Source organism: Bos indicus x Bos taurus, chromosome 5, assembly GCF_003369695.1.
Source record: "Bos indicus x Bos taurus breed Angus x Brahman F1 hybrid chromosome 5, Bos_hybrid_MaternalHap_v2.0, whole genome shotgun sequence".
NCBI lineage: Eukaryota > Metazoa > Chordata > Mammalia > Artiodactyla > Bovidae > Bos > Bos indicus x Bos taurus.
In genome coordinates this window covers 36,802,489-36,829,728 of record NC_040080.1, presented here as the reverse complement: position 1 = coordinate 36,829,728, position 27,240 = coordinate 36,802,489, and the positions used below count along the sequence as shown (strand labels likewise).

The following is a 27,240-nucleotide window of genomic DNA, read 5'->3' as shown; positions in this document are numbered from 1 at the left end:
TTGGATAAGAGAGAGAAGGCAGAGATGGTGGAAAGAGGGAAAGCTGTGATAAGTTAAGGGAAACCGGGAATCACTCTGATGTGGATGAAATTTTATTCCCAGATGACTTTTCATGGCAGCTTCACGACTAGCTTGTGCTCAGAGTCAGTTTCTCCAGACAGAGGTGAGTCTGGATAAAATGCCTTAGGAAGAGTCACAATTGGGGCTTCCAGGGACAAGACCAGTTATTCTCCATGCAGGCTAACCCATGCTGGCCTGTATTGGTTAAGATAGCCCTAGCTGTTGAAACAGATAAACCCCAAAGCTTCCCTGGCTTAGTATAGTAATTGTTTGCTTATTCTTTTGCATAATGAAAGTTAAAATCCCAATGTGATGTTCTGGCTGGGTGGCTCCCAAGCAATATAGAGCCTTAGATTCCATCCTTCTCCTGACCCTGCATCTTCTTTGGCTGCTATAACTTTTTGCTTTAGGCTACAGATATGGATTCGATCCCTGGGGTGGGAAGATTCCCTGGAAGAGGGTATGGCAACCCGGTCCAGTATTCCTGCCTGGAGAATGCTGTGGACAGAGGACCCTGGCAGGGTACAGTCCATAGGGTTACAAAGAGTCCAACACGACTGGAGCAACTGAGCACACCGTAGAGGAAAGATGCAGGATTCCAGCGTGGGCCCAACACCTCTTCCTTCTGTTCCCTTTCATTTGGCTCAGGCTCAGTCACGTGGCCCCACCCGACTGCACAGAAAGCTGGGCAACATAGTCAAGTTGTATGTCCAGAAGAAAAGGAAGAGGATTGGTGAAAGCCGGCCAATCTCTGCCTCTCCTACCAGTAAACCAGAATGTCTGTGTTTTCCTCTTGAGCTGGTAATGTCACACTTACAGGGCAGGGATCAGTTCAGTTCAGTCGCACAGTCATTTCTGACTCTTTGCAACCCCATGGACTGCAGCACACCAAGCTTCCCTGTCCTTCACCAACTCCTGGAGCTTGCTCAAACTCATGTCCTTTGAGTTGGTGATTCCATTCAACCATCTCATCCACTGTTGTCCCCTTCTCCTCCTGTCTTCAATCCTTCCCACCATCAAGGTCTTTTCCAGTGAGTCAGTTCTTCACATCAGGTGGCCAAAGGATTGGAGTTTCAGCTTCAGCATCAGTCCTGCCAATGAATATTCAGGACTGATTTCCTTTAGGATGGACTGGTTGGATCTCCTTGCAGTCCAAGGGTCTCTCAAGAGTCTTCTTCAACACCACAGTTCAAAAGCATCAATTCTTCAGTGCCCAGCTTTCTTTATAGTCCAACTGTCATATCCATACATGATTACTGGAAAAACCATAGCTTTGACTAGACAGACCTTTGTTGGCAAAGTAATGTCTCCCTCTGCTTTTTAATATGCTGTCTAGGTTGGTCATAGTTTTTCTTCCAAGGAGCAAAAATCTTTTAATTTCATGGCTGCAGTCTCCATATGCAGTGATTTTGGAGCCCCCCAAAATAAAGTTTCTCACTGTTTCCTTTGTTTCCCCATCTGTTTGCCATGAAGTGGTGAGACCAGATGACGTGATCTTAGTTTTCTGATCAGGGCAGGGATGGCTGCTGCTATCTTTTTAAAAACTTTTATTTATTTATTTTTATTTATTATTAATTTTTTTACTTTTGCCTGTGCTGGGTCTTTGGGAGCTACTTTCCAGTTGCTGTGCGCTGGCTTCTCATTGCTGTGACTTCTCTTGTTGTGGAACATGGGCTCTAGGACATGCCGGCTTCAGTAGCTGTGGCTTCTGGGCTCTGGAGCACAGGCTCAATAGTTCTGGCACACGGGCTTAGTTGCTCCAGAGCATGTGCGATCTTCCCAGATCAGGGATTGAACCAGTGTCTCCTGCTTTGGCAGGCAGATTCTTTACCACTGAGCCACCAGGGAAGCCCTTTACTTTATTTTTCATTGGAAGATAATTGCTTAACAATGTTGTGTTGATTTCCGCCATACAGCCACACGAACCAGCCGTGGGTATACATATGTCCTCTCCCTCCTCACCCTCCTTTCCACATATCCCACCCCCCAGGTCATCACAGAGCACCAGACTGAGCTCCCTATGTTATACAGCAACTTCCCACTCTATTTTACACTTGATAATGTATATGCTTCAATGCTACTCTCTCAATTTGCCCCACCCTCTGCTGCTGCTATCTTTGACAGTGGATTTTTATAAAATGTTTTATGTTTTCCAGAAGGAACAACTATATTAATTTATTTTCAAAGGACAAAAATATTAACACCATGACAATACCATAGTGAATCAATTCTGACTTAAGCTTGGGCTTTTAAAATGCAGGGTGAAAATGCCTTTCCCAGACCTAAGAGATCCCCTGGGTGAAAATGCAGTATACTCTGCTTCATGACGATACTGTAGAGTGTCTTCCTGTAAAGTGTGTGCTAGAGTGCTTTAGAGTTAAAAATTGGTGTCCTTCTATGTTCATTGAGAGGTGAAATATGGGCAGAGGGACGTTTGCGGCTGAACTTTGAAATGAGGTGAAGAGTAAATGAGGTAGAGAGGCACCAGGAGGTCGTTCCAGGTGACAGAAGCTGCAGAGCACGAGATTTTAGTGCCGTGAATGGTAAGATCGTGTGGCAAGGTGTCGAGGGGTCAGAGCTAAAGAAACTAATGCGGGCTGAAGGGTGAAAGTGGAAGACAGAAATGGCTTCGGTTTCAAGTCTTCATTTTCAGCTAAAGTGGATGTATGGAAATTCCCTTCTGCCTTACCATTCTCCAGTTGTGTGCATTCGTCCCACATGTGTCCCAGACATGGTCACACAGGTGTTTATGCCTTGGTCCCATGTTCTTGAGAGTGATTGTTTTCTATTCACCCTAGGATGAAGAATATTTATTTCACAGTATGGCTGTTTAGGTCATTTTGAAAAACAATCTGATTCTAAGGACAATTTTTTATTAGGAAATCAGGAAAATGACAGAATGCAGAGGTATTTGGAAATAGAAAAAGAAATGGATGACACGGTATATATTTACAAAAATTTACTGAATGTCTGCTAAGCCCTGAGAATGCCTTGAACAATCTGTTACACTCTCATAGAATTTAAAGTTTAGCGAGAGACAGATTCCAACCATGAGGTTGGGCAGGGATTAATTACTTTCTTAGTGACTCTGAGGAGGATCTGAATGCTCTTTAAGAGTGTGTAACTGGAGGTGTATAACTACAGGTTAGGTGAGGAGCATCCAGAAGATGGTTTTTCTGAGAAAGTGATATTTAAGCTGAGACCGGAAGGGTGACAGGTGCTAGTGAAGGTAGGGAGCAGTGGAATGCTGCAGGGTGGGAGGAGCAGCAGGTTCAAAGGCTCCTGTTCCTGCACCACAGATGGGGTGATAATACTGTGCAGATCTTGTCTCCTGATGAAAACAGATATCCAGAAGCAAAGGGGACTGCAAGGAAGGAATTGATTACAGCTCAGGTGAAGCAAAGTAAGAACACAGGAAGAACTGAGGGGAATCAAGATGATGCTGCTGTTTGGTTGCTAAGTTCCTTTACAACCTCATGGACTGTAGCCTGCCAGTCTCCTCTGTCCATAAGATTTCCTAGGCAAGAATACTGGAGTGGGTTGCCAGTCCCTTCTCCAGGGGATCTTTCTGTCCCAGGGATCAAACCCACGTCTTCTGCACTGGCAAGTGCGTTCTTCACCACTGAGTCACCAGGGAAGCCCCATAGTAAATAAGAAATAAGGGAATAGAGTTGGCAACAATCAAGAAAACTTGATTCGAGCTGAGTTCTATTTAATGTGAGTGTTTTTCTGGGTAGAGTTCTTTTTTGTTTTCTTTGACCATCAGCTTCTGCCCCAACACTTTTATTGAATATTTTCTAATTTTTCAAAACATTGTCTTTATTTTAAAATAAATTAGATGCGTGTTTTCCAGAAATATTGTGGAAGAGCATATGCATCCGAGTTGATTCTTGCTGCTAAATGAGGTGTTGTGTCAGTTTGTTATCAGCATCGAATGAGGTATTTGTGAAACTGTCCTGTTATAGAAATTAAATATTTGGTGTACTTTGATTAAAATGTACTGATTCATTTGTCTCCTTTATTAAAACACTCATGCTGTATGTCATGTAATAACAGGACTAAGTGGTCCAAAGAAAACATCCATGTTTTCATGCTGGTTCTCTCTTGAGTTCTGGGACTGATTTGATTGCTTAATAAGGGAAGTGCTTTGGGGACATGGAAAAAGCTGATGCTATGACTTCGTCATTCTTCTTCTCTAAATTTTAAAGGTGTGAACAAACAGGTGCATAGTCAGGTCTTCTCAGCAAAGTGGACTGGGAAATATCTCTTTTGAAAGCTTCATGTGTTCTGTTTTTTTCTTCTTTTAAAAAAATGTATTATTTTTAAAATAATTATTTAAAAAATTAAAAATAATTAAAAAATAATGATACATATTAAAATAATAAAATAATAACCAATAATACACATTTTAAAAATAAAACAATAAATTATAATAAAATAAAAACATTATCAATTTTTTATTTTTTCTCTCTTTTGAGCTTTTTCTTTTGTATTGGAGTAGAGCACATTTAACAATGTTGTGGTAGTTTCAGGTGGACATCAAAGGGACTCAGCCATACACATACAGATACATGTGTTCTTCTCATGCTTTATTTTGTTTCATTCTGAAATGATTGTTGAATAACATTGTGGCTTTCATGTTACATCTGGAAAATGTGTAGTCTTATTCCATGGGAAGGAGCAAAAGGATGGTGGGTGGAGTACCCTGGTTGTAATTACAGTTATTGGGAAAGATCAGCATATTAGTATGCAGTGGCCAGATTAATTAAAGTCAGCTGGAATAATTCAATAGAGTTGGTTTCTATAAAAGCTAAATATCTTTAAAACTCTTGAGGTTTGCTGTAAACCTTATGATGTAAAGCCTTTTGAATATGTCTCTCCCTCTACTGTGAATTCTAACTCAACTTAAAAGCTGTCCTCTTAAAACCCTCCCTCATGCCCCCCCCAAAACCTTATCCACTTATCAACAAAATTAATTCCAGCATCTTCAAGAAGATCATTATTTTTAAACTAATATATTTTGTGAAGCATGCTTTTCCTGAGGTTGTTTATAAATTTTAGTTTCTTACACCTCAAATGGTGTGAGGTATCCATGGAAACTGTCCAGCCTATATTCAGTGCGCTGGGCCGCCTTCCCACACAGGTCAAGACAAGCAGTCTTAGATGGTAGTTCAATTTATTGTGCCTTAAACATTAGATAGTTTTAACAAGAAATTGGCTCCTAATTGATACATGCAATTTTATATTTAATTAGCAGTTTGAGCTGCTCTGTATTTTACTAACAGATGTAACATTCAAAACATGTGCTGTTTTTGATACATCTGTTGTACAAATGTACTTAAATGCAAGAACTTTGTGGCAAATGGCAGTGATGGCTCAGGTGCTTATTAGCAAAAATTTGGACAGAATTGACATTACTTTCTTTAAGATAAGCATTTTAAAATAATTGATAGAGTGAAGTTCTTTAATATAATGTATATATTTTATATTTTTAATGGCCTTACTAAAATTTTCATACATTGTAAAATTCACCCTGCTGAAGTATACAGTTCAGTGGTTTTTAGCATATTCACAGATTTGCAAACAACACTCACTGTCTACTTTTAGAACATTTTCATTACCCCCAAAAGAAACCCCATACCCTTAGCAGTTTCTCTCCATTCCCCACCCCACCCCCTGTCAACCCCTAATCTGCTTTCTCTCTCAGTGGATTTGCATCTTCTAGACTTTCATATAAATGCAATCTTAAACTATGTGGTCTTATGCTTTCTTTCACTTAGCATAATGTTGTCAAGGCCAATCCATGTTTACCTGTATCAGTACTTCATCCCCTTTTTATGGCCAAATAATATTCCATTGTATGTATTTTGTCTATCCATTTATCGTGGATGGACATTTGGGTTTTGCTTCTTAGCTATTGTGAATAATGCTGCTGTCAACATTCAGGTACAGCTGTTTGTGTGGACATATGTGTTTATTTTTCTTTTACACATGACTAGGAGTGGAATTTGGGGTTATATGAAACCATATGTTTAATTTCTAGGAACTGCAAAACAGTTTTCCAGAGTGGTTGTACGATTTTATTATGGTCAACAATGTATAAGAGGCCCAATTTTTCTGCATTCACAGACTTGTTATCGTCTCTCTTTTTTTATTTTAGCCATCCTAGTGGAGGTGAAGTGGGGTCTAAGGGTGAATATTTTAAAGGAGAGCAATTTAATATTGTCCATGCTTCATAAATTATTTTAAATGCATCTCCTTTACTTACTTTTCTATTGCTCTTAGAGGTGTGCTCTAAGTAAAGCATACCTCATCTCTGTCAATATTTTCATTTTGTATACTGATCTTAATGTAGGCCCAATTCAGAGCATATGACATCAAAATGTAAGATGATGGTGAATTGAAGTATTGCATAGAACAGGTAGCAGTAAAAAAGGGAAAACACTAAAGACAACTACTTTGATTATAAGATTAAGTCCCTAAATTTCTGGTATATTTTCATCTTGCTTTATATGAACTGGAAAGTAGGTGTAATAGTGAGTGATACCAGATACTATGAGGCTTTGTTGAATTTCAATTAAAAGATATTTTTTCTTTCTTGTCAATTTTAATGTGCCATGAGTTGTATCTCTGGGGGAAAAAGGAAATGTTGCCAATTGAGGTATGGTATACCATTAATTTTAGATTGACCTGTAATTCAGGAATCCTAAAGTTTGGGTGAAAATGTGTGTGCTAGAATCATTGAAATGTTTTTAATTCTTCCTAAAAATATGGTTTCAATAAGTACATCCTTGTGAAAAAAAAAAAAAATCATTCCATGTAATACAAGGGACTTCTTGGTGGTTCAGTGGCTAAGACCCTGAGCTCCCCATGCAGGGGGCCTGGGTTTGATCCCTGGTAGGGGAACTGGATTCCACATGCTGCGACTAAGACCTAGTGCAGCCAATAAATAAATAAATATATATACATCTATATTTTTTTCTTTTTTTAAGAAATGTAGCAGGAGATGTGTTTGTGCCCTTTTTATTTTTTGAAGGCAACTCAATAATCTATGCTGCCAATACCCACAGGAGAAACAAGACTTTTAATACCTCAAAGATTGATCAATACCTTTTATACATACTAATGGGCTTCTCCAGTAACTCAGAGGTAAAAAATCCTCCTGCAGTGTAGGTGATGCAGGAGATGTGGGTTCGATCCTTGGGTTGGGAAGATCCTCTGGAGGAAGGCATGGCAACCCACCCCAGTATTCTTGCCTGGAAAATCCCATGGACAGAAGTGCCTGATGGGCTATAGTCCATAGAATCTCAAAGAGTTGGACACATGTACATGTTAATATCCATGAGTATAAAAATGATATTTTGCACACTCTCATGCACACACATACAGATTAAGAAGACAGAAAGAGTCATCAACTTACTGTTTCCGAATTTGGGAGTGTGAAATTAGCAACCTATTGTTGATCAGTCATTCAGTCATGTCCGACTCTTTGCAACCCCATGGACTGCAGCACGCCAGGCTTCCCTGTCCTTCACCAACTTCCAGAGCTTGCTCAAACTCAAACCCATTAAGTTGGTGATGCCATGCAACCATCTCCTGCTCTGTCATCCCCTTCTGCTCTTACCTTCAGTCTTTTCCAGCATCAGGGTCTTTTCCAATGAGTTGGTTCTTTGCATCAGGTTGCCAAAGTACTGGAGCTTCAACTTTAGCATCAGTTCTTCCAGTGAATATTCAGGATTGATTTCCTTTAGAATTGACTGGTTTGATCTCCTTGCAGTCCAGGGGACTCTCAATAGTCTTCTCCAACACCAGAGCTTGAGAGCATCAATTCTTTGGTGCTCAGCCTTCTTTATGGTCCAACTCTCACATCCATACATGACTACTGGATAAACCATAGCTTAGACTATATGGACCTTTGTTGGCAAAGTGATGTCTCTGCTTTTCAATATACTGTCTAACAACATATAGTTGACTGAAATTTTTCTTTTCCATGTCCTATTTAAGTTACTAATTGAAAGTAGCTGATTTACCTCAAGTCAAAATTTTGAAGATTGCGTTTTCACCATGAAAATATTTTGCTTTGTTCTTTTCCAAAACTAACTGGACAGGTGATTCACGAGCCTGTGTAAGTGTCTATAACGCAGATCCTTACACCCCAGCCCTGCCAAGCAGCTTGGCTTCCATAACAGCAGAAGTACTTTGCATGTTACTAGACACCCTGGTGGCTCAGATGGTAAATAATCTGCCTTCAATTCAGTAGACCTGGGTTTGATGCCTGGGTTGAAAAGATCCCCTGGAGAAGAGAATAGCTATATACGCCAGTATTCTTGCCTGGAAAATTCCATGGACAGAGGAGCCTGGCAGGCTGAAGTCCATGGGATGGACAGAGGAGCCTGGTGGCCTACAGACCATGGGGTTGCAAAGAGTGGGGACACAACTGAGTGACTAACACTTCACTTCAGACATAAAGTGTTACTTTCTTAGTGGCTTGAATTCCAGTTAACAGTTTGGGATGTATAAGATAGTGAATTTTCTGCCATAGTATATGCCAGAGGGAATAAATGACTTTCAAAATAGTGTTCAAAAGACTGTAATAAGCTGAGTCAAAGACTGAAAAAGTCTCTTCCTAAAGTAGGCATTTGACACTTTGTCTTTTAATCAGCTCAGGCATGTTTAGGTTTGTTTGAACTGAAATCTCTTTTCTTTTGGTAATAATTGTATTGGTACTTTAAAATGTTGTTGAATATTTATGGAATTCCTAGTTTCTACCAGTTCTAAATCATTGTCTCATAGTGTTTCATTGTGGAATTCTTTGAAAATTATGGTTAACTTCTAGAACATAGTTGGGACATATAAGCAGATGCTTGCTTATATTAAAATAGGCAAGATATATGGTCTCATGGACACTTAGATGCAGGAAACCATCAAAATTAGACCTGCATAATTTTTATTGTCATAACAGTAAACACTAAGAAAAAATGGTTTTAATTTGATAAGGGGAAAATGAGTTAGAAAAAATTATTTTTGATTTTATCTTTTATAAATTACGGCACACCAAATATAATATTTTTAAAAGAAAATAGTATCTTTTTAAGGGACACGCTTACATAATATTAAGAATTATGTTACTCAGTCAGATCCTTGCAATGATGTATTCAGTTCAGTTCAGTTGAGTCACTCAGTCGTGTCCGACTCTCTGCGACCCCATGGACCGCAGCACGCCAGGCCTCCCTGTCCATCACCAACTCCCAGAGTTTACCCAAACTCATGTCGATTGAGTTGGTGATGCCATCCAACCATCTCATCCTCTGTTGTCCCCTTCTCCTCCTGCCCTCAATCTTTCCCAGCATCAAGGTGACTCATTTTCAAATGAGTCAGCTGTTCGCATCAAGTGGCCAAAGTATTGGAGTTTCAGCTTCAACATCAGTCCTTCCAATGAACACTCAGGACTGATCTCTTTTATGTCGGAGTGGTTGGATCTCCTTGGCAGTCCAAGGGGCTCTCCAGTCTTCTCAAACACCATATTTCAAAAGCATCAATTCTTCGGTGCTCAGCTTTCTTTATAGTCCAACTCTCACATCTGTACATGACTACTGGAAAAACCATAGCCTTGACTGGATATAGCATCAAGGTTTTTCAGTAAATACGAATGTTTTTCACTAAATACAAATGTTTTTCAGTAAATACAAAAATCCTATTTCATTAGATGTATGGTGACAAGGGAATAATTTGGACTAGACTTTTAGCACATTAGTGTATTTTCTTGCATTAGACCATATCACAATCATTGATCAACATTTTACCTTCAAATTTTTCAGACTGAATGTTAGAATTGTTCACCTTTTCTTTTTGGTAGGCTAATATTTTGCTTCTTGGATTCCAACATAACTTCCTTCTTTCTGACCTGGAAGCACAGTTAATGAGTTTGTGTATTGAAAATATTTAATATGTAAGTAATTTTAAATATAATTCAAATATCTTCCAAAGTTGTAAGGCATGACAGACATCAAATATTGCAGTCCTTAAAAAGACTGCACTCAGTGTGACTATTTTTTGGTAAATAGTGCTCTCTCATTCAGAATCAGTGGTTTATACATTCATTCAAAAGTTTTTATTGAGTACTTAGTATGCCAGCTTTTGCACTAGATGTTGGAGTTGATGATCAGCCAAAAGGAGAAAATAAAAAAGGCAAGTCCTTGTCCTTGTGGTTTTCATAATCTAGTAGAAAGAGATAACAAACATGCATGACAGAACATGACATGCAAACTATCATGATATTTAACATGTATTGAATTTTTTCTTTAAATATAGTATTGACTTTGTATGAAATAATATATACACCATCACTTTAAATTATAAAGCACAATAATGTAATGAAGACGTGTGAATCCCCCAGCAAACTGAAGAAGAGCATGTATCTACGTATGTGTTTCGGCTTCATTTTCCAGAGGCCACTGGTAAACTGGTACCTCTCATTTTTAATACTGCATTTCATGTCTTCTAGGACATTTTTTTCCCTCTCAACATCATGTTTCTGAAATTCCTCAAGGCTTTTGGGTATTGCTGTGAGGCTCTAGTTCTTTCATATTTATTCCATTTATTTTATTCCATTCTGGGAATGTACGACAGTTTGCTGATCCATTTTCTTGTCAGTGGATATTTGGATTGATTGCAGTGTTTTTGTTTAATTTTTGCCTGTTTGTTTTGCTATCAGTGCTGATATAAATGGCTAGGGTGTGGTACTGTGTATCTTTTGGAGCACATTTCCTTGGGAATGTAACTACCAGGTGAGAACACGTTTTCTAAACTGGTTGTACCAATTTTCATTTCCATAACTGATTCACATCCTCTTCAGCACTCATTTTTTCAGACTTGCTAATTTTTGCCAATCTAGTGGTTGTAAAATGGGGGCTTATGATAGTCTTTTTGGTATTTCTCTTTTTAAATAAAGTATAACTGATTTAAAATGCTGTGTTAGTTCCAGGCGTGCAGAACAGTGATTCATATATATATATATATATACACATGTATATGTATATATGTATTCTTTTTCAACACAGACTTAGTTTATATTCCCTAATTACTAATAAAGGTGAGCATTTTTTCATGCTTATTGGCCATATGTATTTTCTTACATGAAATGCCAGTTCAATTCTTTGTCACTTTTTATGAGATCTTTTCTCATTAATTTGTAGGCATTTTTATGTGTTCGTGTATATTCACTATAGCCCTCTGTTGTTTCACAGCCCTCTGAATATCAGAGAATAAATTACAGGGGCACCAAGTGCATGTGGGGAGACTAGTTAGCAAGCAGTCTTTCCTAATGGACATTGTGTGATAATTTTTTTTTAATTTAATTTAATTTTTTAATTTTATTTTATTTTTAAACTTTACACAATTGTATTAGTTTTGCCAAATATCAAAATGAATTCGCCACAGGTATACATGTGTTCCCCATCCTGAACCCTCCTCCCTCCTCCCTCCCTATACCATCCCTCTGGGTCGTCCCAGTGCACTAGCCCCAAGCATCCAGTATCGTGCATAGAACCTGGACTGGCATCTCATTTCATACATGATATTTTACATGTTTCAATGCCATTCTCCCAAATCTTCCCACCCTCTCCCTCTCCCATAGAGTCCATAAGACTGTTCTATACATCAGTGTCTCTTTTGCTGTCTCGTACACAGGGTTATTGTTACCATCTTTCTAAATTCCATATATATGTGTTAGTATACTGTATTGGTGTTTTTCCTTCTGGCTTACTTCACTCTGTATAATAGGCTCCAGTTTCATCCACCTCATTAGAACTGATTCAAATGTTTTCTTTTTAATGGCTGAGTAATACTCCATTGTGTATATGTACCACAGCTTTCTTATCCATTCATCTGCTGATGGGCATCTAGGTTGCTTCCATGTCCTGGCTATTATAAACAGTGCTGCGATGAACATTGGGGTACACGTGTCTCTTTCCCTTCTGGTTTCCTCAGTGTGTATGCCCAGCAGTGGGATTGCTGGATCATAAGGCAGTTCTATTTCCAGTTTTTGAAGGAATCTCCACACTGTTCTCCATAGTGGCTGTACTAGTTTGCATTCCCACCAACAGTGTAAGAGGGTTCCCTTTTCTCCACACCCTCTCCAGCATTTATTGCTTGTAGACTTTTGGATCGCAGCCATTCTGACTGGCGTGAAATGGTACCTCATAGTGGTTTTGATTTGCATTTCTCTGATAATGAGTGATGTTGAGCATCTTGTATTGGTTTTGCCATATATCAAAATGATAATTTTATGTTTAAAATATTTTTCTTACATTTCTTATGTTAAAAACAAATACGAGGATGAAATACTGTTCTTTTTTTTTCCCTAATGGGACATTAGACCTCTGGCTTTTGGAAGAGTTCTGCTTTGTACATGCACTAGGGACACTTGAAACTTATGCATGTTAATGTATTGTTTCATGAAACCGTAACACACTGATCAAGTGGGCTTCAAAGTGATCTTCTACAAAATGAATGCTGTTTTTCATTTGCCTTCTCTTAAACATTTATAGAAAGTTGGAGCTGGATACTTAGGTCAGCAGTTAAAACTGTGGGTATCTTTGTGGAGCTGCTGCTGCTGCTGCTAAGTCACTTCAGTCGTGTCCGACTCTGTGTGACCCTATAGACGGCAGCTCACCAGGCTCCCCCGTCCCTGGGATTCTCCAGGCAAGAACACTGGAGTGGGTTGCCATTTCCTTCTCCAATGCATGAAAGTGAAAAGTGAAAGTGAAGTCGCTCAGTCGGGTCTGACTCTTTGCGACCTCATGGACTGCAGCCTACCAGGCTCCTCCGTCCCTGGGATTTTCCAGGCAAGAGTACTGGAGTGGGGTGCCATCGCCTTATATGCTATTTGTGCAAATCTTTCTCAATTGAAGCTTATTTTTTAATGTTAAACACAATATTATAATAACTGTCTATTTAGCACTTGGCTGGAGAATCCCAGAGATGGGGGAGCCTGGTGGGCTGTCGTCTATGGGGTCGCACAGAGTCGGACACGACTGAAGTGACTTAGCAGCAGCAGCAGCATGGGCTAAGAACATACGCTTTCCATATACAATCTTTAATCCTTAAAATAGCCCTGCAGCATAGATATTATTATTCAGAGATGGGGAAACTGAGTCCAGGGCCAGGAAAATAAAATTCTTGAGATCACAAAGCCAGTGGCAGAACCCAGATCCAAACTAATTATGTTGGTTTCCACAACATTATCATTTTCAGTAAGTGTCCAGCTTTCCAATGCTGAGCACTTTCTAAATTTCATTATTATGTGTTAGACTGTGTGTTGATAGATATCTCTTTTAATTTTTAAGAGCTTACCTTGACATTGTGGCTTTGTAGAGCTCCTCTTCATTCCACTGACTCCATCAATCTAAGGAACTTATAAATATATTCTGAACTTATAAAACGTTGCCTTCATACTTCTTTTGTCAAAGTATTTGCACTGATTGGTAAGTAATGCAAGTGGTAGTTTTCTCCTTCCCTTTTAAGGCCAATTCCATTCCAGTATTTTTGGGGAAAGGGGTGAGGATTCTCTCTCTCTTTTTCTCTGAAGGGGTTGGTTCTTCTACCATCTTGTTCCCTCAACAACTCTGCCAAGTTCTGTGCCCCTCTCACTGCCCAGTGAGCCAAACCCTCTTGGATGTAGATAGGTAGATCACAGCTTGCAACTCACCAACTTCATTGACAACATAATATCCATAGAAACAGGAAGGTGAGGATAGGGCTGGAACATGCTGGTCTTTCCTGTCTCTCTTTTCTCTTTTTGTTTTGCTTTGTTTTGTTTTTTGTTGTTATTGTTTTTCATCTGTACATCATTAGCTTCACTGAAAATACCAAATTATTTTTCTAAGTAGCTACACCAATTGCTCAACTCCCAGTGTTCTTTTTGCTCACATCTTTGTAGACAGTTGATGTTGAAAGAATTTTAAAATTTTGCCAGTCTTGTGAATGAGAAGTCTCTTATTGCAGTTTAAATTTTCATTTCTCTAATTCCTTGTGAGGTTGGTTGTTTATTTGTGTATGCTTTTTGGGGGGCTATTTAGCTTCTGTCTTCTATAATGTGCCTGTTTGAGTTTTTTATTTTCTTTTGGATGGTTTTTGCTTTTTTCCTAGTGTGCAAGAATTCTTTAAATATTATATATATATATATAAATTATCTTTTCTGAGTGGTTTTAATGATGTCTTTTAATAAATGGAAGCTCTTAATTTTACTGTAGTCTTTTATAGTTTGCAGATTTTGGTTCTTGTTTAAGAAGTCCTCTCCTACCCCTTTTTCATAAATATACTTTCTCCTACATAGACCTCTGAAAGTGTTAAGTGTTATAGTTTTTTCATTCACATTTAAATCTTGAATCCACCTGAAATTGATTTTTTGTGGATTGTGTGAGATAGAGGTTGATTTTCAATAACTTGTGTATTGTTCCTTACCACTTGGTACTCCATCTTACAAAGTTGTACCTATGTAACAATCTTTACCAAGTGATTGTGGAAATATGAGAGGAATCACAGCACTGGAGGATCTAAAACAGATATGATTCTTCCCATTGTCCAAGAGGGAAACTCTTCACTTGTACTTCATGTTCAGATCAAGTTCAAGTCTCTCAATTATTTCCATCTCCTCTCCCATCTTGCTTTGTTCTCTTGTGTTCTCTGAGACCTCCATAGGCTGAATCTTTATTGATCTATACTTGGCCATGTCATCCTTCAGGTATACAAAGCTTTTACAGGAGCTTTGAAATTAACCATAAGAAATTCCATTTTTCCCGGTCTTCACTGTGAGTGCTCATGCTTGCATCGGCAGCGTATTGATTCCGTTTTCTCAGTAACAGGTAGTTTCTGCACTCTTTACCAGGGGATTGTGGGCTTAACTTCAGTGGTTGTATGCACTGCCATTTGAGTGTAATTTTATGAGGTAGTGATTTATGATGTGTGAATCTAAGAGTTTTGCTTCAATAGGGAAATGGTATCTAAGGCTCCTCTGCTTGTCACTTGCTTATTTATTCTTCTCTCAGCTCTTTATGTTCTGGAGATGAGAAGAACACTTCTTACCCAGAAAAGTGAACCATTATAAGCAGAAAGATCCATTTTCAGTACTGTGAGTGAAGGGTTGAAAAAGTTCTCAACCCTTAGAATTTAAACAGACCCTGTATTAAAATGGGTGAGGAGGTGTACGATGCTGTTGAGTTTCATGTCAGTCTGTGTACTTCCTGGAAACCAAATACTGAGAGGCTTTTATTAAACCTCAGAGAAGATAAATAGTTTCCTTTACTTCTCACTAGTTATGGGGCACAAACTCATTCTCTAAAACACTGTTCTTAGCAACCTTGTTTTTCTAGAGCCAGTTGATAGATGATAAACCCAGAATGATGACTTGCCACTCTTACCTCCAGTATCATCATTAAATGTTTAAATATCATCCTTTACTGTTTAAATGTTCAAATTTCACAAAGGAATCAAATGGTCTGGTGACATTTATTTTGAAAAACAGTGCCATGTGTTTCAGCTGTACATATTGAAAATTATTTTAGCATATGCTGCCGAATTGCTCTTCACAGCCCCTTTCCTAGTGCCTGACACATGGTAGAAATACAATATGTCTTAACAAGGAGTAAAAAAGGGAAGAAAGGAGATGGAAATAGACTGTCATTCTGGTGTATGAATAATTGGTTTTAAAATTTTTCTACATTCTTTTATTTTTCATAACCTCCTTTACTAGATTTATTGAAACATCAGTATGTTTTCAAGGTTATCATGATTGTGTCATCATGTTGATAAAGAGTATCTGTGAATGTATATAATAACTATTCCTGTTGAAGTTTGTATTTCTTATCTTAAGAAAGTGGGGGGAAATTATCAGGGGAAAGAACTGGCTTACATTCCTTGGAGTCAGTGACCCAGAAATTTAAACCATCAGACAACTAGATTATAGGAGTTTGCCCACATTTTCCCAAAGGAGTTCCTTGAAGATGTAGTTGATTATAATGCCACATTTAATGTAATTCCATTAGGATACAGCTGTTGCAATAATTTATTTGAAATTAGAAATATGCCTTTTAACCTCTTGGAATTCAAATGAGGAAAACTATCTAATCAGAGAGACTATCATTAAACAGAAAGGTTAGGAGAGCACCAGTTAGACTAATACCGAGTTTAATGTTAAAATAAAACTATGCAGAGGGTACAGAAACATACAATCACTTTCTTGTAGATCTTATCCAAGCTGATTAGAAGCTAATTGTTAGTCCTGGAGGAGAAACCATAAATTAAGCATCTTTAGTTTGCAATTTTCATTGCTTTTTAAATTTCTACTTGAGGACTTAGTTTTCTAGGATTCTGGTTGTGGGGCATATTTTGATGGTATGTTAAGGATACTACACACAGTAGAAAAATGTTACTTCAGTGTCTGATTTTTCCAAGGAAATGGGAACAAATGTGGATTTGGTCCCTCAAATATCACATCCTTGAACCCTTCACTCCGAATGCTTCTAACTCCTAATGAGACAGTGCTGGGCTTCCTTGAAAATCAAAGAAAATCTTTAGTCCTTTTTTAAGACTAATACATACTTGGTATCCTTTCTATCTGTGAAAAGCAGTCATTTCTAAGCTTCTTAGTTTTTGATCCATTAGAGTTGATGCAACAGGAAGTGGCGGGGCAAAACCCATCCTCTCAGATTTTCACAAACTTGTGGCTTCTCTTTTTATGGAGATGTTTTGTTGCAATTTCAGAAGGTGGTTGTTAGTTATGTTGGCTACATTATCTTTAGCACATCTGGGATGTGTTCACATGAAGGCATTGGCTAAAAACTGTGTCTTGTGGCCTGGAATTGACTCTGATATTGAAAAGAGAGGGAAGGACATTCCTTGCTACTTGGCCTAACCCAATAAAGACACCTTCCATGGCGAGCTCAGTCAGGAATTCATTTTGGAAGCTGAAGAGCAAGTACAGAAGTTGAGCTTCTCAGTTTTAGGATGCTTTTCAAAATATGCTTTTAGTTCTTTCCCAAATTTCTGCTGTGGCAATTATAGCTCTGAGACTATTATTTATAATCCTGGCACCATAATTTCTGACCTTGATTCTATAGTTACTTTGAGTTAAAGGAATATGTGGAAATGACTTGCCTCCAAGCTGTCAACACTGTAAGGCCACCAAGAATGCCCCAAGACAGGTTTGAGGCGAAATACTTGCCTCCCATCCTTCAAGTCAGAACTCAGTACTGGACAACAGAAATGTCTGTCGTCTGCTAAACTTGTGATGTAGCGATATCTGAAGTTTTCCCGTCTTAAATGAGGGTAGTTAAGACAAACAGAATCCTGTTCCATCTCTGCCTATCCTTCATTCATGTTTAGCCCCATGCGTGCGTGCTAAATCACTTCAGTCATGTCTGACTCTGTGTGACCTTATGGACCTTAGCTTGTGAGGTTCCTCTGTCCATGTGATTCTCTAGGCAGAATACGGGAGTGGGTGGCTGTGCCCTCTTTCAGGGGATCATCCCCACTCAGGGATCGAATCCATGTCTGTTACGTCTACCTACATTGGCAGGTGGGTTATTTACCACAAGCGTCACCTGGGAAGCCCTGTTTAGTTCCAAGGTTTGCTTTTTTTGAAAACTGTGGAATTGGAACCAGTATAGAATTTTTTCCATTTAGTTCAAGTTGGGAGGTCCATTTTAAATGGCAAAGTAATGTGCAGATTAGCTCACAGGTATGTAATTTCAAGGATTGACTAATAGTGGATGAATGAGGATTTTCACTTAGTTTACCATTTATTATTTTTGCCATTTTCTTAGTATATGGGATGGTTTGGTATACAGTGAGAGACTATGTACAAAATCACCTTGTCATTTGTAAACTGTTCTGTGATCTGGTATTAATACCAGCGACAGCATCAATTATACACAACTTACAGAGCACTTACTATGTTCTGGAAACTGTTCTAAGTACTTTACATATTTTCCACATCGCAGAAGCCCCCTGAAGGGTGTTATGATCATTTCATTTGATAGTTGTAGGACTGAGTGCTGGATAGTATAGTGAAGTAACTTGCTTAAAACATACCATTAGTATGTGGCATAGAGGGGACTGAAGCACGGACGGTGTGGCTCCAGAGTAGAAATATAGGGAGCCATGTCCCCTTTCTGTGGCATTTTGAATTCACATAGTTAGAAAACATATGCTTCTAACTTGACTGGAATTAGTTAACAAAAGTGTGGCTCATTGGATTTTGATGTTTATGAATCTGGTAAGTACCTGCAATTTCATTTTATCTGCCTGAAAATAATTTAGAAATAATGACAGGTAGGGTGCATATTTTAATCTGCCATGAAACTCTTCCGCTCTCTGATTGGTTTTGAATAGCTTCCTTCTTCTAGCAACATAAAGGGCATTTTTTAAAACTGAGAGTAAAATGTAGCTTTCTTAGTTCAGTTCAGTCACTCAGTCGTGTCCGACTCTTGCGACCCCATGAATTGCAGCATGCCAGGCCTCCCTGTCCATCACCAACTCCCAGAGTTCACTCAGACTCACGTCCATTGAGTCGGTGATGCCCGCTAACCATCTCATCCTCTGTCATCCCCTTCTCTTCCTGCCTTCAGTCTTTCCCAACATCAGGGTCTTTCCAAATGAATCAGCTCTTTGCATCAGGTGGCCAGAGTACTGGAGTTTCAGCTTTAGCATCATTCCTTCCAAAGAAATCCCAGGGCTGATCTCCTTCAGTATGGACCGGTTGGATCTCCTTGCAGTCCAAGGGACCCTCAAGAGTCTTCTCCAACACCACAGTTCAAAAGCATCAATTCTTTGGTGCTCAGCCTTCTTCACAGTCCAACTCTTACATCCATACGTGACCACTGGAAAAACCATAGCCTTGACTAGGTGGACCTTTGTTAATAAAGTAATATCTCTGTTTTTAAATATGTTGTCTAGGTTGGTCATAACTTTCCTTCCAAGGAGTGTCTTTTAATTTGATGGCAGCAGTCACCATCTACAGTGATTTTGGAGTCCCCCAAAATAGTCAGCCACTGTTTTCACTGTTTCCCCATCTATTTGCCATGAAGTGATGGGACCAGATGCCATGATCTTCGTTTTCTGAGTGTTGAGCTTTAAGCCAACTTTTTCACTCTCCTCTTTCACTTTCGTCAAGAGGCTCTTTAGTTCTTCCTCACTTTCTGCCATAAGGGTGGTGTCATCTGCATATTTGAGGTTATTGATATTTCTCCTGGCCATCTTGATTCCAGCTTGTGCTTCCTCCAGCCCAGCATTTCTCATGATGTACTCTGCATGTAAGTTAAATAAGCAGGGTGATAATATACAGCCTTGATGAACTCCTTTTCCTATTTGGAACCAGTCTGTTGTTCCATGTCCAGTTCTAACTGTTGCTTCCTGACCTCCATACAGGTTTCTCTAGAGGCAGGTCAGGTGATCTGGTATTCCCATCTCTTTCAGAGTTTTCCACAGTTTACTGTGAACCACATAGTCAAAGGCTTTGGCATAGTCAATAAAGCAGAAATTGATGTTTTTCTGGAACTCTCTTGCTTCTTCAATGATCCAGCAGATGTTGGCAATTTGATCTCTGGTTCCTCTGCCTTTTCTAAAACCAGCTTGAACATCTGGAAGTTCACAGTTCACATATTGCTGAAGCCTGGCTTGGAGAATTTTGAGCATTACTTTACTAGGGTGTGAAATGAGTGCAACTGTGCAGGAGTCTGAGCATTCTTTGGCATAGCCTTTCTTTGGGATTGGAATGAAAACTGACCTTTTCCAGTCCTGTGGCCACTGCTGAGTTTTCCAAATTTGCTGGCATTTTGAGTATATCACTTTCACAGCATCATCTTTTAGGATTTGAAATAGCTCAACTGGAATTCCATCACCTCCACTAGCTTTGTTCGTAGTTATGCTTCCTAAGGCCCACTTGACTTCACATTCCAGGATGTCTGGCTCTAGGTGAGTGATCACACCACCGTGATCACTCTAGTTCTTCTTTAAAAAACTATTGTTTCTCTATCTCTTGGTTGAGTTCTTGGAGTAATGGGGTTAAAATACTCTTACAGAGAATAAAATGGAAGCTCATTCATGTAGACCTGGGGCTTCATTCACAACAGTTTCTCTTCCAGGAGGTGACCGTGACTTGTGCCATATCAAGAATAACAGTCCTAGGGCTTCCCTGGCAGTCAGTGGTTAAAACTCTGCACTTCATCTGCCAGGGAGCACCTTTGATCCCTGTTTGGGGAACTAAGATCCTGCCTGCCACAGCCAAAAAAATAATTAATTAATAGCCATACAATAAAAAAAGAAAAACAGTCCTGTGTTTTCACTTTTGTCAGTTTTATTTATTACAGCTAGGCCAACTGTATGTTACAGAGTTTGAGTGAGAAGCAATCCATTCATGTGTAGAGGTGAGAATCATGATTAGTACGACAAACTGAGCTGCCCTTTAAAGAAATTACTTCAGTTAATGTGTTCTCACATCTTTCTCCCCAGGTTACAACTTGAACCTTATAATTTATGGGTCTAAAAAGGTCTTTTGTAGCATCTCCTTCTGCTGTAATGAGATACATGATAAAAAGTCCATTTGACTCCAAAAAAATGTCTTATTTTGTTTTTCCTACCCTTTTGGAAGCATCATTCTTTGGCCAGATGAAGTTATTTCAACTCAAAAGGCTTTCTTTTCAACATAAAAAGAGAAGTTTTAGTTTCTTGTGTCTTTTATAAGTGCCCCACTTTGGTTTGACAGGGGAGAGTCGAGTTCTCTTCACTGGTAGAATAAGCTCTTAACACCTCACTTTCTCTTCTAAGACTAGTCATCACCTTTACTCATAGCACCCCTATATGAAAAAATCTTAGATGAAGAAAGCATGAAATAGGGAGGAATACTAGATGTGTTCTAAAATTTTTAAGTGTCAGTAAATAAAAGTCACTGTAATGCTCTGAGTGTCTGTTGGAATTCTTGGCACTGTGACCTTTAGGACATTTGTTCCACACTGTGCACAAGACAGCTTTGCTGGGATGATCATCTGGGTTAGCAGGGGAGGTTTGCCATGTGAAACCTCTTCTGAGTCAGCCATTCCCCCTTAAGCACTTCCGTAGGTCTTAGTATGGACCTCTCATATGGAACTGATCTTATTGTAAATTCTTTGAGAGGAGGGTTATATTTTTTAAAAATTATTTGTATTTTTTCATTTATTTCAATTGGAGGATTATTACTTTACAGTATTTTGATGGTTTTTGCCATACATCAGTGTGAATCGGCCATAGGTATACATGTGTCCCTCCATCCTGAATCCCCCTCCCACCCCCCTCCCCACTCTATCCCTCAGGGTTGTCACAGAGAGAGCACCGACTTTGGGTGCCCTGCATCATACATCAAACTGTCACTGGTTATCTATTTTACATATGGTAATACATATGTTTCAATGTTATTCTCTCAAATCATCCCACACTCTCCTTCTCCCACTGAGTCTAAAAGTCTGTTCTTTACACCTGTGTCTAAGAGGAGGGTTATATCTTATAAAGTTAAGATAGTACCTAAAATACAGTTGATTCTTAATGAATATTTGTAGAGTGAAGAGGGAAGATAGGATATGTCCGTGCCTGCGTGATAAGTCACTTCAGTTGTGTCTGACTTTGTGATTCCATGGACTGTGGCCTGCCAGGCTCCTCTGTCCACAGGACTCTCCAGGCAAGAATACTAGAGTGGGTTGCCCTGTCCTCCTCCAAGGATATGTCCATAAGTAAGACGAAAGAAGAGCTTTCAAACTGAGAATACGATATGAACAAAGAGAAAGACTAGAAAACTGTGGTTGAGGAATCATCACAGAGTTCAGTTGGGTTACAGTATAATCTGTGAAGACACTCTTGGAACCAACAGTTGAACAAAGTAGAATGGATAGGTTTTCACAAATCATTTTCAAGTTGGGGGGACATTGGAGCGTAAAAGATCAGAATGATGTGATCGCCTTGAAACCAGTTGAACTTCTTCCACTTAAGAGAGAAACACATTGAAGAGAGAAGAATTAATCCATTGTGAAAAGCTGAGTTTAGTTGCCAGTAGAACCTGCAGCTGTAGATAAGGAAGTGTGGATGGAAAGAGAAGGAGAGGCTCTGGAGAACCAGGTCAAGGATGGAGGAGACACATTTGACAGTGAGACCTGCCCAAGGGATTGTACAAGCAAGGGCTGGAAGAAGTTGCTGATGGGGAGTGGGGAGCCAAGAGTTGGAGAACTGAGGACAAAGCCTGAAGGGCTGGAGAAACAGGGACAACCAAAGCATGGGAGAGAGAAGGTGCAGTGGAGTCACGTGTCACAGCAGGAAAGGGAGGCATGCGAAGCGGGCATGCGGCTTGGCCTGGGGCGATGGCCACGTTTTGCCGTCAGGAGTCGAGTTCAGGTCTTAGTCTATCACCTGTTAGCTGCATGATCTGCAGCCAGTGCATAAGCTTTTGGACCACAGTGCCCTTACCGTTGCAGTTGTGCTGTTAATGTCAGTAGTTTAAATCTATAGACCTTACATGATACTTTAAAAAGTACTCTTGTCTGTTCAAATCATAACCAATAAAATGGAAGATTTGGAGTTATCTATATTTCTTCTGTTCATGCAAGCAACTATATTGCAAAATATACTATTTTAAAAATCTCTTGTAATCTATACAAAATTGAAGACAGAAAAATTTGGTATATGATAGAAGTTTATTGATGATAAATGGTAAAAATGATTTTTGCAGTAAATTATGTGGGAACAATTGATGTCAATATGGAAAAAATTAAATTAAGATCTTACCTTTCACCTGGCACAAAATTCAATTCAAATTGGAGTATAGATCTAAATGTGAAAGGCAAAATTTTCAACTTTTGAAAGAGTATATTTGAAAATGTCTTTCTGAACCACAGTTGGAAAGAATTTCTAACAAAAACGCAAAAACGCAAGACTAGTGGAAAACACTGATAAATGTGCCTACATTAAAATTAAACAGCTCTTTTCGTTAAAGAAAAGTGGTGAAAGAGGAGTAATAAACAAGAAGACTGTACAACATATATAACTGACAAAGGACTAGAAGTTAGTATATATAAGGAACTTCTTTTTGTCGATAGTGAAAGAAATAATCTAACTGAAAAAAATCAGGTAAACAAAGTCTTTCTGAAAGAGGAAATCCAAACAACCAACTACTTTATGACTATCTGTCAACCTCATTAGCAATCAACAGTAGAAAGCAGGAATTTTTGAATTGTGTGTTTGATAGACTATCTTTTGCCCGCTGTCTTCTGAATAAAGCTCTTAGAATTTAAATATAATTCACTCTGTCTTATCAAGCTTAATTTTTTTTTCAAGCTTAGTTTTTTAAGCACCTTCTCTATACCTAGGACTTGTCTAGCTCTTTTTACTGAGCCTATTTAAGTGAAGGCTTTTCCTTTCCAATTCTTAGGTTATTTATTAACCCGTGTTTTCTTTAGACACCATGAATATTCTTACCGACACTGGAACCCTCAGCTTTTGAAGCAATTTTAAATTTATAGAGTTTGTGACTGTATTGTTCTATTGAAAATACTGTATATTTATTCTTTATTTCTGGGAGAGGCAACATTTTTGTTATTTTCATGGGAAATATTGGCAGATTTTTGCCTTAGAAAATATTATACAATATTAGTTTTTCCATATTCAACATCATCGATAAAATGCATTATAAGTGGCATTTTAATGTATTGATAACCTTCCCTTTTACTAGAAAAAGGAACAATAAAATTTTTCTTATCCTTTTTATTATTAGGGTAATACATTAAGAAAAATCCTCCTGAATCGATACTTTAAAGGTGATTACGGAGTCTCTATAAATGGACACCTCTCTGGAACCTACTGCAAAACTGCACAAGGAGGAGGCAAGATATCATTTTTCCCTTTATTTTCAAATTCTAATAACATCTCTGTGTGCCAGTGTTGTTCTAGTGTTTTTCTTAAAAATAGCACAAATATGAAAAGGTTCATTTAAAAAGCACCATCAGCCATAGCAAAGAGGAAACCCTGCCACTTGTGTCATCTAGGATGGGCCTCAGGGCATGATGCTAAGTGCAAGAATCAGTTTATACACGTGATCTAAAACTCCAAACTCAGCGAAACAGAGATCAGATTTGTGGTTGCCGGATGCAGAGAGTGGGGAGTAGAGAAATTAAGTGGAAGTGGTCAAAAGGAACAAACTTTCAGTTAAATAAAGCAATCTTGGGACTGTAATATACAACATGATGACCGTTGGTAACAGTACTGTATTGCATATTTGAAAGTTGCTGAGAAAATAGGTGCTAAAAGTTCTCATCACAAGGAATACAAATTAACTTTATGAGATGGTGAATTTAATCTTATTGTAGTCATCATTTTGCAGTATATACATCTATCAAATTATTAATGTTGTGCACCTTAAACTTGTATGATGTTATATATCAATTATATCTCAATAAAACTGGAAAAATAAGTATAAAGCACATTAAAAACCTTTTGTATGATTTTGGGTTCATGAAACAAATTTGAGCCTTTCAACAAAGGTTTACTTATTTATTTTTCCTAATCACAGGAAGCTTTTCTGGGCAAGATTCAGATAAGATGGGGATATCCATGTCAGATATTCAGTGTCTCCTGGATAAAGAAGGTGCATCTGAACTTGTCATCGATGTTATAGTGAATACCAAAAATGACAGAATTTTTTCAGAAGGCATCTTACTTGGCATTGCCTTGCTGGAAGGAGGAAACACACAAACTCAGGTACCTGCTTACAATCATTGTCATTGGTTACATTTGGTTATTTTGTATTTCTTACTTCTTTGTCTTGGAAAGTAATGATTTTTCTTGAAGTTTCTCATGACTATCTCAAAAAGAAAAAAATCCCACAACAACTTTGTATCACATTTTCCTTATAAATGTTTTGATTTGCTGTAGTAAGTACATTGTTGTTGTTTAGTCACAAAGTCTCGTTAGACTCTTCTGCAACTCCCTGGACTGTACCCTACCAGACTCCTCTGTCCATGGGAGTTGTCAGGCAAGAATACTGGCATGAGTTGCCTTTTCCTTCTCCAGGGGATCTTCCTGATCCAGAGATTGAACCCAAGTCTCTTGGCATTGGCAGATGGGTTCTTTACCACTGAACCACCTGGGAAGCAGAACTTTGCAAATTACTCAGTGAAGCAGAACATTCCAGAAATTCTCATTTGCTTAGGGAAATTTTAGGCTGACTAAGCAGATAAGGACATTTTGACTTATCCAAGAATTATATGTAAAAAAAGGAATTAAGTGCATTTGTTAAATGAGGTAATATATATATAAATTCCTCATACAGTATTTGACATTAAAACAAGTTCTGATAATATTCACCATGCATCTCAGTTACTTTTTTAGAAACTGAGAACTCTTCTGTTCCTCCTTCCCCAAATCTGCCGGTGCTTGTTACCCTGCTGCCGCTGAGTAGGTGAAGCTTTCCCTGTTGTGGGGAGAGAAGAATCATTCCTTCTTTTCTTGTTCTGTTTACTCATTCAGCTCAGGAGGGGTGACTTGAGAGTCATCGTTCATCTATTCAGTGCTCCACTCCAGTGAGCAGTATGCTCACCTCATGTAGGATCACACCACTATTTCCCGAAGGTGCACACGTGACTTAGAAACTCCTGCCAAGTTGCCCCTGAACTTCCCCACACCTAAAGGCAGAGCTCACTGTGTGATCCTGAGAGCTGGGACGTGTTCCCAGGGAACAGGCTTCCTCCTCCCAGCCCCGCCACTCACCAACCAGGTATTTCCAGGTTTGCCTTGGTCAGGAAGGCAAACAACTAATTGGAAATTCCAGAATCTATTTTCCCTATTCATGGCAAGTAGACACCATGTCTTATTAAGCATGAAAAAAAAATCATGTTGTTTCTAAAGATATCTTTCCAAAACACATATTATTCTCCTGCTTAACGTCAGTCACTTTCCTCTATAAAGGCAAATGCTCCTTCATGATCTAGTCTCTTCAAGTTTTCTAACTCTCCGTTCTTACTCCATCTCTCCCCGCCTCCATCCTTTCTCTTGTGCACCAGCTGTACTAAGCTCTTTATAGCTCCTCAGATGTGCTGTGCCATTTCTCGTGTCACTTTCTCCTCTTTGAGGACTCAGCTCATGAACTTCTCTGGGAAGCCTTCTGTCCACTAGTGACTCTATGCTTCTGCTGTGTCCTGCAGATATCTGCAGTAGCATTTCTACATTTTTGTGTGTGTGTGTGCCTCTTCATGAGTACAGCAGGCTCTGTCTAGTGAATTATGAATCCTTAGAGGTTGAGACCACATGTTTTCCATCGTCACATCCCTTGTTTCTGGCAGCACGTCTGGCCCAGCCTAGGGATTCAGTAAATAATCGGAAGTGAACATCCCTATGAATGAGTGGTCCAAGTCCATTTCTAGTCACAAAGTCTTCACTATTTGGCTGTGGCCTTTGGGACCACTTCTTTATCTGAGCTCCCATGACATTTGCTTCTTGGATGCTCACTTGGCATTTTTCCTGTGCTGCTTTGCTTGGTTGTTACCGATATGATATTCTGTTTCTCCAGTTAAATGTCATCTTCTTTAAAGTAAGGGGATCATGTCTTGTTCTTCGTATCTACAGCTTATAGCCATTTGACAAATACTTGACGAAATAGAATTTGGTGATTTTTGTTTATGAAAATCTTTTAAATGGGTTATGACAGTCTTGTTTACCAGCCTTACACTATCCAGATTTCTCGCTTATCTACATTATTGTGTAACCCAGATGTCAACTGTGTGCTCCTGCCCCTAAGAGGTCTAACCGAGGTCAGCTGGAATGCTTACCCTCCCCAAGACTTCTGTCAAAATCCAGGGGGATTTATATTCTAATTGTCTCATTGGCCACTGTTGTCTTGCTTACTTAGTTCAGGGATTGTCTTGACACCCAGCTTCTGTAGTCCTGAATTAGGGATCTGATGCCCTTTCTTAAGTTTTACCCTCTTAGCTACATAAATCAATTTATATGTTTAAATGTACTTAATTAAAAATTGGTTGAGGGGAGGAGAAAGAAGATGGTTAAATTATAATTTCAAATTGTACACTAATAATAGCAACCATGAGAATCAGTTCAGTTCAGTTCAGTCGCTCAGTTGTGTCCGACTCTTTGCAACCCCATGAATCGCAGCAC

The 27,240-nt window shown here is 38.8% G+C and overlaps 1 protein-coding gene across 1 annotated transcript in view; it reads left to right on the top strand.

The window, feature by feature from the left end:
- Window positions 1-27,240, top strand: part of ITPR2 (inositol 1,4,5-trisphosphate receptor type 2) — a 589,478-nt gene that overhangs the window by 374,673 nt on the left and 187,565 nt on the right. Inside the window, exons 38-39 of the mRNA XM_027541575.1 lie at window positions 23,849-23,957; window positions 24,644-24,831. Of these exons, the coding sequence (XP_027397376.1) occupies window positions 23,849-23,957; window positions 24,644-24,831 (297 nt within the window). The remainder of the gene's footprint in view (window positions 1-23,848; window positions 23,958-24,643; window positions 24,832-27,240) is intronic.